General features: G+C 40.6%; 1 protein-coding gene across 7 annotated transcripts in view; it reads right to left on the reverse strand.

Annotated features, from left to right (window-relative positions):
• LDB2 (LIM domain binding 2) overlaps positions 1-4,789 on the reverse strand; it is a 320,426-nt gene extending 315,637 nt beyond the window's left edge. For 4 of the 7 annotated variants that reach the window (XM_031942915.1, XM_031942917.1, XM_031942922.1 and 1 more), the window contains exon 1: positions 4,417-4,548. In XM_031942915.1, coding sequence (XP_031798775.1) covers positions 4,417-4,548 — 132 coding nt within the window. Of the gene's footprint in view, positions 1-4,416 lie in introns of all 7 variants that reach the window. The other 3 variants (XM_031942918.1, XM_031942916.1, XM_031942921.1) reach the window with 1 other exon arrangement.
• Positions 4,790-14,541: the final 9,752 nt, after the last annotated feature.

The raw sequence follows: 14,541 nt of genomic DNA on the forward strand, positions 1-14,541 counted from the left end.
CAAGCCACGTCATGTAATCAAAGAATGATAATTTTCCCTCCCAAAATTTTTCCATAGACCAGAAATTTAGGGGCACTTTACTTTTTCTCCCCTCTCTTCTTCCTGATTCCAGGACCTTTGCATGTTATGATCATATGGTTTACCATATGGCCATAACAAACTCGCACATTAAGGTACTTCAAAAATATGATCTGGATGTCAGCTGGGTGCTTTGGAAATGTAAAGACCGACAGAAGTACTACAAGGAAAAAGATCACTTTTTCCTTTTTTCATCACAGGCTTGTCAAAGCACACAATTGTAAGACAAAACTCAAGAAGGAACCGAATATTAAATACATTTTTATGAAATTCTGATCTGATTTAGATAAACACACACACCATTCTCTTCAAATCAACGAAGTATATTTTGCAAACAGTAAAGCATACTCTAAAATATATTTATATTCCTTTAAAATGAAAGAGGTGAGACTCTGAAATGCATTCATGTACCAATCTTTTATTCTCCATAATAGCTAAATTACTAATTCTAAAAGTTACCTGATCTACTGAAATAAATTTGGCAATAGGGACTGGGGGGAATGGGAGAAAACTGGAGAGGAGAAGGGAGACTGCTCACGCTGCTCTCTCAGTTCTATTCCCTCCAACCAAGAAGCATACACCCATCAAAAAAATTAGCCATGAGCTACCATCCAACTTCAGTTGTTATTATTAGCACAGTTTTCTCTCAGCACCTAGCAAAACATGTCGCACGTTGTAGCAAAGGATATTTGCTAAATTAATATATTCCTATCCAGAGTTTTATTTTGTTTGGTCTTTCCTCCACTGTTAGCCGGGGTTTCGAGACTACTTAAGGATTATCAGCAGAACTGTAGGATACTAGAAAAAATACCAGGTTTTCAAAGTCATCTTAGAACTAAAAGGCAGTTTAGAAATCATTTCCTCCAACTCATTCATTGCCCAGATGAGTAAACTGAGAGCCAGAGAAAGTGAAATGGATGTCCAAAGCCATACACTAATTAGTAATGGCAGATCTAGAAATCGACACTACATCTCCTGATGTCCGATCCCATGTGCTTCCCGCTACCCCACACCGCCTTCCAAAACAGACTAAAGCCATAGTCTAGCCTTCTCGGCGTATGTCAAACTGCTCAAGAAAGTAATCCTACTTTGCTAAGTGTTTCTGGTCGAGTTTAGTTTTGTTTAATAGGAAGGAATGTAGCAACCCCCTTTTTACTGCATTCACACGATTTCCTGGATGTCAGCTTTAGACAGAGGGTGTGGTTTTCCCAATGTATATAAGTATTATGCTTTATTTGTCACTTTTCAGCTTCCTAAAATAAAACGCTCACTTTTTTTTCCTAAAAAAAAAAAAAAAAAAAAAATCCTACGACATTTAACTCCCTTTATTCTCTAGGCAGAAACTTTTCATTGACATAGTGCAAAATAAACAAACTACAACCTTTTGGATCAAGCCCAGCTTCATGGAGCCGGAGCCCAAAGTAGAGACAATTATCTGAATAACTTGGTGTGGATGTAGAAAAGCAAGATATATCAATCTACTTCAGGAAGGTAGGTGGGGACAGAAGATAGGGTGGGGGCCTAAAAGATAGGGAAGAGTTAGATCTCATCATCCAAAGGGCTGGCTAAAACAAATGAACTCAATGGATGTACACTTTACCTTCATTGCCGGTCTTCCAAATCTATTTTGTAACACAAAGATAATTATTTTGGAAGGCTGATTCACCACTTTATTCTGTGAAAACAGGCAGGCAACTTAACCTCTCTTGTCTCAGTTTCCCTAAATGCAAAATGCATAATCACATTTGTCCTGTATATGTGATTATTGTGATGGGGAAAACATCTGATAACTCCTAAATCAGAAAGGGGTTCTAGGACCATATGATCATCATACTGATTTTTTAAACCAGTGACCACATAGACTTTCCCTGATATGAAATTTTCTTACTTTCCAAGTATACTATTTGCCAAATGACATCTGAAGAGAAAATCCCAGGGATACGGATTTGATTCTACTTTTATATTACACATGATAACCCAAATGTAAGATGTCATGTGGATTGATTTAGATAATTTCCTCACATTTCTAATTAGGGGCAAAAAAAAAAGTCTTCAAGTTTGAAAGATTTGGTCTGACGTATTATTTTCATTAAATATGCCTGATCAAGCCCTACTGGAGATTAAAAACAACAACAACAACAGCAACAACAACAAAAACTCCTGAATCTTAGGGCATTGTCAAAGATATTATTGTATGACAAAATTTAAAGGGTTTTAAAATGTTTTTTTCTAAACAAAAAAGTGCTGTAATCTTTAAAGGAAATACCCAACTTGAAACCAAATGCAAAATAATAATAAAAGTTAGGAGTTCCAGAGTTTGACTACCCCCCCAAAGAAACTGTTCTGTTTTTAAAGAAACAAGATACACAGGGAGATCTTTTCAAAAATCCTCCCTTGATATAACCCAAACCTAGCAACTTCATTATATCCTGTTGAAATTTATGAGGGCTAGTGCAAGGAAGAATGCCTAGTTTAGCAGTTCAGAACTGGCCATATAGCGTTTGAAAGAGAACTAGTGAACACCAAATATCAGAGTGAAATCTGCCTTGGTTCCCAAAATAGGAAAAGGAGAGAAGGGAAGGAATTTCTTTGCACAACTTCTCTAAAACTTTCTGAATGTGAAGCTATATTGTTTTTTAAATCTGATTGTTAGTTGTTGACATGCAATCTGTAACTAGCAATCTCTTCTCTAATGCTAATTATATACCTGTCTCTGTCTCTCCCCCCAAAAAAACCAAATATTTTCCCCAATATTTATTCTTTTCCCTTTTAATTCTTAAAGACACTATCTTCTCCAATAGTTTGGGCAGGATTGAAGATTCTAAAATCCAGTTTGAGATGGTGCATGGAGCAAACTACTGCCCCCCCTCCCCCCAGCCTTCCACAAACATATGTACAAATAAGCATAAGTTCTAGGTAGCAATCAATGACCTCCACCCAAAACACAGTTGCCATTTCAAGAGATCCCCTGACTTGGATTTTAGTCATGTTATGAATCGCATATAACATTCATGGAGCAATAACATGGAAGGCAAATATCAGTGAGAACAGTTTTTTTTTTTTTTTTAAATCAGTTCTTCGCCAGCCCTTGGCCAATCAGAAAGCGGGTCACATCTTGTTAGCTGTATCATATACATTGAACGTCATGAATTCTCCATGGCTTAACTGACAATTCATGCATGTGTTTTATTTTAGACAGACCTGGAGTGGTTCCTTTGGAAAGTTAGGAGTCAACAATCAAGTTGATCTAAAATCTCTGCCCAACCATTCCCTCCAGCTGCACACATCTGCACTGGGCATTTGCAATCTGCAGAGGGTTAGGGATTCTCTAAGATTTGCACTTCAAGTGCCTGTCAGTGCATCCCCACCAAACTCCTTTTGGAGCCCTTTCCCTCCCAAGCTGGTGCCCTGGCAGCCACCTGGGCACCCGGACCAGCTGCAGCCTCATGTAGCAGGCAGCCTTTCACTCCAGAAAGGAAGGTTTTATTAAATATTGAAATTGCAGGAGGCAAAGCTTTAAGTTTGCATCTCAAAGTCCTCCCAAGTATTTCTCTCCTTCCTGTTCACTTAAGTGCTTCTCCGGAGCTCGCTGATCTTTAAGGGGCAAGATCCCAAGTGGGCAAAAATGAGGGAGAGTTTCTGGCCAGCCCCTCACCCGGGCCACGGGAGGAGCTGCCCTGTCAGCCGTGGGATAGATCAAGTCAGGAACTGCTCGCTTCCCCTCCCAAAGGCGACGGCTCTCCCAAATTAAACCCCCAAATCGGTGCCCATTTGATGCTGAACATGTGCTCCTTAAGGACGACTCGGGACCAGCTTTTCCAAAGTCTGCTCCCGGGGCTCTTCCGGGGTTACCTTTCCCTATGGGAGGGGGGTGACTCTGACCAAACAAACGCGGCGGAGTTTCCCAGCGGCCCCCCTTGGGTCCCGAGTCCCGCGGCTGCCCGGCGGCTCCCTCCCCGTTCCCGGAGCAGGTCAGCCGGACGACCAGCGGAGCACTTTCCAACAAACCACTTTCCGAGCCCAGAGGCAGAAAGGGGCAGCGCTGGCTCAGGGGGAGGAGGGCTCGCAGGAGCCGAGCTGGGCGCTCTGGGCTCCCTCCAGATTTCAGCATCAACTGTGCTCTGCTCCAGGAGTTCGCGGGTGGGATCAGCCGCCGAAAGTCGGGCATTGCCGGGGGCGGGGTGGGGAAGGCATCCCCGGGCTCCCCGGGCCGGGCAGCGGCGCGGGACGCCGGGAGCCGGCTCCCCGGCCGGCCGGCCGGCCGGGGGCAGGGGCACGGGACGCTCGGCGGGATCCCCCCTCCCCCGCGGCCCCCAGAGGGGAGGTCGGGGCACTTACCTCGGTGCGAGACTGCAGCCTCTTGTTCATCTCATAGATCCGGTACTCGGGCTGCACCATGTACGGTGTGTGCCGCCTATAAAATGGGCCGAAAGGAGAAGAATAGAAGGGGTCATGTGGTGTGCTGGACATCTTGGCTGCTTGGAGGAAATCAAGCTACAGAGAGTAGCACCAACATCCATGCAGAGCACATGGGCTGGGGGTTCTTCCCAGTACAAAGTAGCTGCGCGCACACACACGCGCACACACACGCACACACGGAGCCGCCGAGACACACTGACTGCAAACTGCTGGGGGAGCCGAGGCAGAGGCGGAGAGAGCAGGAGACGGGAGCGAGAGCGAGCCAGCGAGAGAGCGCACGACAGAGGAGGGAGAGAGGGAGGCGAGAGAGCACCAGCTCCGGGGAGAGGGAGGGAGGGAGCGAGAGAGGGAGGGAGCCAGCCCGAGAGAGAGAGAGAGAGAGAGAGAGAGAGAGAGAGAGAGAGAGAGAGAGGGAGGGAGAGAGGGAGGGGGAAGAGGGACACCGGGGAGACACTCCTGCTCGGCCTTGGCTTTGGGCTTTTAAAGCAGCAGGATTTGTGGAGAGGTCATTTCCTGTCCACACTGGAGCCTAGTTCAAAATAGCATTTTCCTGCCAGGCTGACCCAGGGCTCAGCTTTGGCCCACTCGCGCCCGGCCAGGACCCGGGGCAGCCGAAGGGGCAGCGTCCTTGGCGCGGACGGGCTGCCGCCGCTGGGTCCGGCACGAATGGGATCTGCTCCCCGAGCGCAGGGAGGGCTGTGCCAGCCCGCGTTTGGGCCGATCCGGGGAGGATTTCTTGCCACTCGGAGGCTTTCATCTGCCGTCAGTAGTTGCAGCAGCTGCGATCTCTGCACTTCGATGTGCTTTCCCTCCCCAGGAAAAATCCCAACCAAGGAGGGTCAGGGGTCGGGCAGGGATTGGCAGCCGGGTGCCCCGCTAGCCACAATCCAGAGGAAGGGAACCGACCCCAAACAGAGAAGCCGAATAATCGCATTTATAACGGGGAGAAAGGCAAAAGGCAACGGCTCGTGCCAAAACACACATGTGTGCACGCGTGCATGTGTGTATTAAGAGCACGGGGATGGATGGCTCACTAGAGAAACAGGGAAATTTTGCAGAGTACTAAATTGCAAATCATCTCTTGGAGCATCTAAAATAATACACCCAGCCCTGCTAGAGAAGCAGGCCTGCTTTCCTAGGGCTCTGGGAGTATAGCAGTCTTCTCCCAAGGGCAGTGCATCCCAACTAGAAGTAAGCCCAAACTGCCTCCTGGAGACAGCTCAAAACTGGGATCCAGATGCCAAGTCAACTTGGCTGGAACCATCACGTCCAGAGTTTGACACTGCCTGACTTTAACCAATACTTAATATCAGGGAAAATAACAAAGACACTGAGAGAGGCAGTCAGTGGACAGATGGGGTAGAAGGGAAACAGAAAGACAAAGACAGAAAGAGAGAGTCTGGGAGACCACTGAAACTCACTCATGATATGTGTAGAAACGAACTAAAAACGAGTTGCAAATGAGACATTTCCTCAACTTCAAAGTTGAAGGAATTTTCTGTTTCAAATGTGATTCGGAGGCCTCCAGATCCACTAGACAAAAAGGGATCCCTTGTCCCCAAGCCTGTGCTCACCCTATTCAGAAGCATGTAAAGAAATAAATTCCCTAAATTCCCAGTCTGATCAGTTCCTTTCCATAATGGGCAGGGACTTGATATAGTTCACCCCATACTTCTGGCAATACTAAATACAGTGCTGTTGGTCAGTATGTGATTAGAGCAGGTATTATAGTAGGCACGCTTGGAAATTTTGCAAGGAAACCCCAAACCAGCCACGGCTCGCTCGGTATCAGGTTTCATTACAAATCCAAGACCTGGACCAAATTTGCTGCGAGGTTTGTCAAGGCACACACGACTTTCTCGAGGCAGGGTTTCAAACAAATTGGGGTTGATTTATGTTTTGGTGTGGAGACCACTGCAAATCCCAATGATTTCTTGTTTTATAAACCTCCAGATTGAAAAACCTGGGTTTCTTGGGGTCCCATTTGGTATTCGCTTAACCATTTTAGCACAACATTCAAAGCAAGCATGGAGCTGCAGGAGGCTGCTAATCAAAACCTGGACTAGGATTTTGCTCTCATTAATCCCACATACCTACAGGGACAGACTGCTGCTAGATCTAATCAGAAAAAAAAAAATCTTCTTCCTGGCACTTATACCCCTATAAGGGTTTCAGGATCAGAAATAGCAGTGTCCTCAGGATGCTTAATGAGGATCAGGAGGAGAACAAGGGATTGATATGGAGAAAATACAGTGGTTTCCACTGAAATTCTTTATGTGCTATGTTTTCCCTTCTCCTCCCGACTTCCCCACATGCCACCCATCCCTCATGGTCCAACTATGGTCCCTTCCATGATGCTTTCATCAAACATCATGTTCATTTCTCTCCTCTAAATTTGTATAGCTCTTTCAATCAGAAGATCTTCTCATAGACTTTAGAAATGGAAAGAACCTTAGGAGACCAGCTAGTCCCCTCCCCTCATTTTGTAGTTAATGTCTAGAGTTCTAAACTTTTTCAAGTGAGAAGACCTCTTTTTAAGGATTAAAAAAATGCAAGGACTACTGGGCTTATATCCCAAAGAAATCTTAAAGAAGGGAAAGGGACCTGTATGTGCAAAAATGTTTGTGGCAGCCCTTTTGTAGTGACTAGAAACTGGAAAATGAATGGATGCCCATCACTTGGAGAATGGTTGGGTAAATTGTGGTATATGAATATTATGGAATATTATTGTTCTGTAAGAAATGACCAGCAGGATAAATACAGAGAGACTTGGAGAGACTTATGTGAACTGATGCTGAGTGAAATGAACACAATCAGGAGATCATTATACACTTTAACAATGATACTGTATGAGGATCAATTCTGATGGACGGGGCTCTCTTCAACAATAAGAGGATCCAAATGAGTTCTAATTGATCAATGATGAACAGAAGCACCTACACCCATGAAAGAACATTGGGAAATGAGTGTGGACCACAAAATAGCATTTTCACTCTTTCTGTTGTTGTTTGCTTGCATTTTTGTTTTTCTTCCCAGGTTATTTTTATCTTCTTTTTAAATCTGATTTTTCTTCTGCAACAAGATAACTATAAATATGTACGCATATATTGTATTTAACATATACTTTAATATGTATAGGACTACCTGCCATCTAGGGGAGGAGGTGGGGGGAAGGAGGGGAAACGTTGGAACAGAAGTTTTTGCAAGGGTCAATGTTGAAAAATTACCCATTCATATGTTTTGTCAATAAAAAGCTATAATAAGAAAATATTGAATGCTAAAAAATGCAACGAAACTCATGTTTAAGTAACTATAGTGCTCATATCCATTGGTTGTTAAAATATATAATGACAAAAAGTCATTACAAAATCCTGCATCCATTTTAAGGGAATTTCTGTTGTATTAATAACACAACTATATGCATTTGAAAATAATTCACGCTTGTTCAAGATATTTAATTTATTCAGTTCTTAGTCATTATACTGTTTACTTGTGGTTTTGCCAGTAGATATATGAACTGCTTATGAAACATCAGTGGCTCACCAGCCCCCACATTTTAGCACTGAATTGGTACTATATTGTGTTGTTTGCTCTTGTTTCATGAATGTGGACTCTATCTCTCCAACTAGATTGTAAATTCTTTAGTTGCCAAGTATGACCTCTACATCTCCCAAAATGCATCAATCAATGCAATGCTGAGTACTCAAACATCGCTTATTTCTTTATTGATTGGCCAATTGTTGAGGCCTGGTTAAAAAAAAAAAATGAAGTCCTCTATCTTGGAAAGCAAAAGAACTCATTAATGGCATCATAGGATCAAGTGGATCAGCTAATATGCTGAAACCCCCAAATGACTCAGTGTTCTTAATCTGTAATGAAGTCGTACTTTTTTTTTTTTGCTCAGGCAATTGGGATTAAGTAACTTGCTCAGGGTCACATAACTAGGAAGTGTTAAGTGTCTGAGGCCAAATTTGAACTCAAGTCCTCCTGACTTCAGGGCTGGTGCTCTATCCACTGCACCACCTAGCTGCCCCTTGAAGTCCTATCTTTTAAAATGGGAATGCCATGAGAATTAAGCGTTGATTTGGATGTGTTTGCAAATTAGGTCAAATTCATACTTTTTATCCCATCACTCAGACTCTTCCATAACTTTGCTTGATCAAAACCCATTCAACTTTATCTTCCTTTACTCCTAAGACTGTACTGGCACATAAGGGAATATCCTCTTCATTTCCTACAGAGAAAATGCAAAATGTCTTGCAAAATGTCTTGTTGCAAATTTTTCCCTCCTTCCCCCCACCCCCTCCCCTAGATGGCAGGTAGTCCAATATATGTTAAATATGTTTAACCCTATTTGTCTTAGTTCTCTCATATGTAAAATGAGCTGGAGAAGGAAATGGCAAACTACTTCAGTATCACTGCCAAGAAAATGCCAAATGGAGTCATGAAGACTTAGATGGGACTGAAACAATCGAATAACAAACATGTTTAATCATGTTATAAGGTCCTCACCTTCAAAGAGATTCTAGCCTGTTATCTGAAACTGATAGTTAGACTATACAACTGAAGATTATATTGCAAAGTTACAAAACAGAGTTATATCAGTGTTCAAATAGCTGGTCATTGTAGTCTGAGGGATGAAGACAGTTTTCTAAAGCATCTAGCATTTGGACTGAACTTCAAAGCATTAGTAGGAATTTAAGAGATGAAGAAAAATGAGACATAGGGCTTATATCCCAAAGAGATCTTAAAGAAGGGAAAGGGACCTATAGATGCAAAAATGTTTGTGGCAGCCCTTTTTGTAGTGGCTAGAAACTGGCAATTTAATGGATGCCCATCAATTGGAGAATGGCTGAATAAATTGTGGTATATGAATGATATAGAATATTATTGTTCTGTAAGAAATGACCAACAGGATGATTTCAGAGAGACTTACACAAACTGATGCTGAGTGAAATGAGCAGAATCAGGAGATCATGATATACTTCAACAACAATACTGTGTGAGGATGTATACTGATGGAAGTGACTCTCTTCAAAAATGAGAGGATCCAAATAAGTTCCAATTGATTTGTAATGAACAGAACCAGCTACACCCAGAGAAAGAACAATGGGAAATGAGTGTGGACCACAACGTAACATTTCCACTCTTTCTGTTACTATTTGCTTGCATTTTTGGTTTTTTTTTCTTCTTAGGTTATTTTTACCTTCTTTCTAAATCCAATCTTTCCTGTGCAACAAGATAACTGTATAAATATGTATACATATATTATATTTAACATATACTTTAACATATTAAGGGAGAGAGAATGGAGGGAAGGAGGGGAAAAGTTGGAACAGAAGTTTTGCCAGGGTCAATGCTGAAAAATTACCCATGGATATGTTTTATATAATATATATATGTAAAAAGCTATAATAAAAAAGAAAAGGAAAAAGAAAAATGGGACATAGAGTTAGGACAAGATAGTGGCTGTTTGGGGGATCATCATCCCCCAACTATAATTTATTAAACATCTGCTTTATACCCGGAGATAAGAGATATAAAGACAAAAATAAAAATTCTCACTTTCAAGGGAATTACATTTGATGAGGGGACAGAAGAGAAAACATATATATTTAAGGATGATGGACAAGAGTGAGGGGTGGGGGACTGGCTAGTGAATTCCATCTTTATGGGCTTGCAAAAGTGATTTTAGCAAGACCACAGTGTGAATGAATGAAAGTGAAGATGGAAAATCCAGGGGGGAGTCAGGGCTTAAAGGACTTGGAATCCCAAACAGAGAAATTTGTATTTGATCCTAAAGTTGCTATGAAGCACCTGGAATTTATTGATTTAGTGACAGGGTCAGAACTGTGCTTTAGGGATCTCATTTTGGCAGCTGTATGAAGAATGAATTAGAGAGAGAAGAGACTGACGGAAGAGAGATCAATACAAGATTTCTTCCAAGAGTCCAAATAAGAGGTGATGAGGGTTTGAGAATCAGGGTGGTTGCCATATGAGTAGGGAGAAAGAGATGATGTAAGAGATATTGTCCAGCACTCAACATAGCACTGCCACATAATAGGTGCTTGATGAATATTTATTAATTGAAAGAATGATAAGATTTGGCAATTGACTGCAACTGTGAGGTCAGAGAGGGTGAGGATTTCAGGATAATTCTAAGGTTGCAAACATGGATGAATAAAAAAATAATGGTAGATAAATAGGGAAATTAGGAAAAGCAAAGAGTTCTTTGGAGGAAACAATAATGAGCTATGTTTTATAAACACTTAGCTTGAAATGCCTATAGGATATCTGTGATATAGAAAAGGTAACTAACTGGTAATGTAGGACTGTAGCTCAGGAGAGAGACTAAGGCTGGATAATACCTGAGTTAGAATGGGTAATTGAAACCATGGGGGATTGAGGAGGTAACCAAATGAAAGAGAGTGAAAAGAGGCAAGCGGGTCCAAGATAGAGCCTTGGGGAACATCTCTATTTATGGAACATGATACAGATTCTTTTTTTTGGAGACAGGTTGAATTAGACTTTATTGTTTTAAGATCTCTTTCCTATGACAGATCTTGCTTTGTGCAATAGACAGGTACCTAAACAAATGCATACACATGGATGTAGGGGTGAATTTAATTATACTGCCAATCTGCTTGGGAAGTTCACAGTTTGGCAAGGGTTCTTAATCATTCCTATATTTTGGACCCCTTTGGCAGTCTAGCAAAAACTCTGAAACCCTTTTTAAAAATTTATTTTATTATAACTTTTTATTTACAAAATATGTGCACGAGTAATTTTCTAACATTGATCCTTGCAAAATGTCTTGTTCCAATTTTTTCCCTCCTTCCCCCCACCCCCTCCCCTAGATGGCAGGTAGTCCAATATATGTTAAATATGTTGAAATAGATGTTAAATCCAATATATCTATACATATTTATACAGCTCTCTTGCTGCACAAGAAAAATCGGATCTAGAAAGAAAAAAAAAACCTGAGAAGGAAAACAAAAATGCAAGCATACAATTACAGAAAGAGTGAAAATGCTATGTTGTGGTCCACGTTCAGTTCCCATAGTCCTCTCTCTGGGTGTAGATGGCTCTCTTAATTACTGAATAATTGAAACTGGTTTGAATGATATTAATCAGTAAAAAAGAAGGGATGATTAGACAGATAAGAGGAAAACCAAGAGAAAGCAACGTTACCAAAAAACAGAAAGAGAAGAAAATTTTCAGAGGGCCACAGTGACCATCACTGTCAAATGTTGCAAAGTTAAAAAAAAAGATGATTGAAAAAAATCCATTATCTATAGTATTTAAGAGGTCACTGGTAACTTTGGAGAGGGCAGTGGGAATAAAGGAGGGTACAAAAGATTTTATAGTGTTATGACTGATAGCTAGATAGCTGAATGGATATGAAAGATAAGAGAGAAAGAAGAATCAAATACTTCACTCATGAAAAAAAATGAATTCTGGTGCCATAAACAGAAATAGTCAAATGAGAAAGAGAAACTGGGTTAGGAAAAGAAATAATAAGTTCAATATTACACATGCTAAATTTGAGGTGCTGGGAGGATAGTCAGATGGAAATGTCCTGTAAGCAATCAGAGTCCATCTGGTCGGATCATGACTAAAGTTAGAGGTTTTGGAGACGTCTTCATACAGGATAAAATGGAACAATGGAAGAGAATGGGATTGTCAATGCAGAAGATATACACAGAGAGAAGAATTCGAAAGGATTTGGGGACATTTAATCAATGAAAGAGACAGGGAAGGAAAAGAGCCACTGATAGCTTCAAATATAAGAAAGGCTGCTATGTTTAAAAGGGCTTAGAATGATTTTTTGTCTTTCTAGAAGGCAAAATTTGAAACTTGTGAGCAGAAGTACAAGGAAAGTTAGTTTTGGTTTAAAATATGGCTGATTATTGTAATAATTAGTATTTTCCAAAAAAAAATGAAACAGGATAAGTAATTTCCTTAATACTCTTGAATACTTGAGTATTCCAGAAGCAACTCGATGACATATTATTGTCATATAGAAGGAGCTTTTACATAAGAAAGAGGGTTGAATTAAGTGAACTCATAATTGTATAATTTTATTCCATTTGTCACTTGATATACTTAACCTATACCTATAGAAGCAATGTAGCACAGCAAATAAGGGTGATGGGCTTGTAGTCAAGAAAACTGGGGTTCATATTCTGCATATTCTGCTTATGATAATTCCTCATAGGTCATAAAACATGCATATAACCCAAGAAGGTGCCTATTACTCACACTGATGTACTCGTTTTAATGTTCTTATATACTAATTTCAATCTGCCCTGATATGAGTTATCTATACTGCGGAAACCAAAGTTTGTTTTAGTATTCCAGCAATTCAGTCTAGCACTTCTTAGTTGTTGTTTTGTTGTTGTTGTTTGGTTTTCTGTTTTATATTTGTATAGCCTATCTTCATAATGAGATTGTAAACTCTTTGAAAACGACTGAAACCCTATTCTTCTGTTTCTACAAACAGCACCTTGGACAGCACTAATCCCATCATAGGTATTTAAAATTTACTGAATCTATAGTTTTATACAGACAAGAACTCTGGCAAGTCATCTAGTCCAAAGTCAGGAAATGATCTCAAGTCCACAAGTATGTAGAAATGAGGAGTACTAAACCTGGAGTCAAAGGACCTAGATTAAATTCCCAAGTCTTCTACCAGCATAGCCTTGAATAAATTTTCTATGACTCAGTTTCCTTCTGTGTAAAATGAGATGACCTTTAGGGTCTATTGCAACTCTAAATCTATAATTCCATGAACTTATTGTAAGGACATCAAATGCTATTCATGGAATTCCATCTATAATAACTTAAGTTTTCTTTAACTTAATCACCAACAAAACAATCAAACATAAAGCACCCAGCAGCACATTATACAAAATTCTTAGCCTTTAATAAGAAAGAACAAAATGAATTGAGATGACAAACAAGCACAGAAAATGTTTTTCCCTTTGTCCCCATCTAGGTCTGCCTGAAGTTTTTCTGCCACCTTTGGCCCTGTTTTTCTTCCTGATAAGAAACATTTAAAAACCAATTAATTTACTCACCAGCAAGAATATGCAAAGGATTAAATGTGCAGAGCTAAAGCCAAGGATAAGACAGAGAACATATTGAGAGCTGACTCCATTGTCCCCTTTTTCTTCTCTCTCTCTCTTTTTAAACTTCAAAGTCTCCAAGAACAAGATGTACAAGGATGTGGAAGAGTAGGAAGTCACTTTCAGGATGAAGTTAAAAATGATCCCAGATTCAATCGAATCCATTGAAAGTGGAACTCTTAATCAAAAGGGCACTACCTCAATTATTTTGATTGGTGGAAGCTTAATCAAAGACTGATGCCTTCCCAGCAAAAGGCTCTGTGCAAGTCACTTAACCATGTTCCCACCTGAATTTCCTTATCTGTAAAATGAGCTGGAAAAGGAAATGGCAAACCAACCCATTATCTTTGCAAGAAAACCCCAAATGGGATCACAAAGAGTTGGACACAACTGAAAAAAGACTGACAACAACAAGAACAAGAAGAGAACCTAGAGATCCAGTCTAACCTCATTTTACAGTTATGACCATATTTCTGGGGCTGATGTATTCCAGTAAAATTATAAAATTGATGCCTTTATCTAATAGGTATATCTTATCCTCAATTCTGATGTTTAACAGGAACTGTGACTTCGTCAATCTGCATCCTCCCTTCACTAAAATAGATTATAATTTCCACAAGCTTTAGTAGATGGAAACATGAATTGCCATGTCCCAAATCTGTCATTATGTAGGCAGTTGTGGTGGAGTAGCAAAACCACTGCTTTTGGAATCCCCACATGGCTACTTACTATGTGATCTTGCCAGTATTTTGGCCCCTTTGAGTCTTAGCTCACACATCTCTAAAATGAAGAGACTGGACTAGATGATTCCCCAAATCTTTTCTAATCTGAAATTCCCAATTCTTCTAAATAACCTTTCAGAGTCAAGCCTTTCCTCAGCTAGAAAATGTCATGTGCTTTCTAGAGCCCCCACATT

The sequence above is a fragment of the Sarcophilus harrisii genome, chromosome 6 (assembly GCF_902635505.1).
Source record: "Sarcophilus harrisii chromosome 6, mSarHar1.11, whole genome shotgun sequence".
Classification (NCBI taxonomy): Eukaryota; Metazoa; Chordata; class Mammalia; order Dasyuromorphia; family Dasyuridae; genus Sarcophilus; species Sarcophilus harrisii.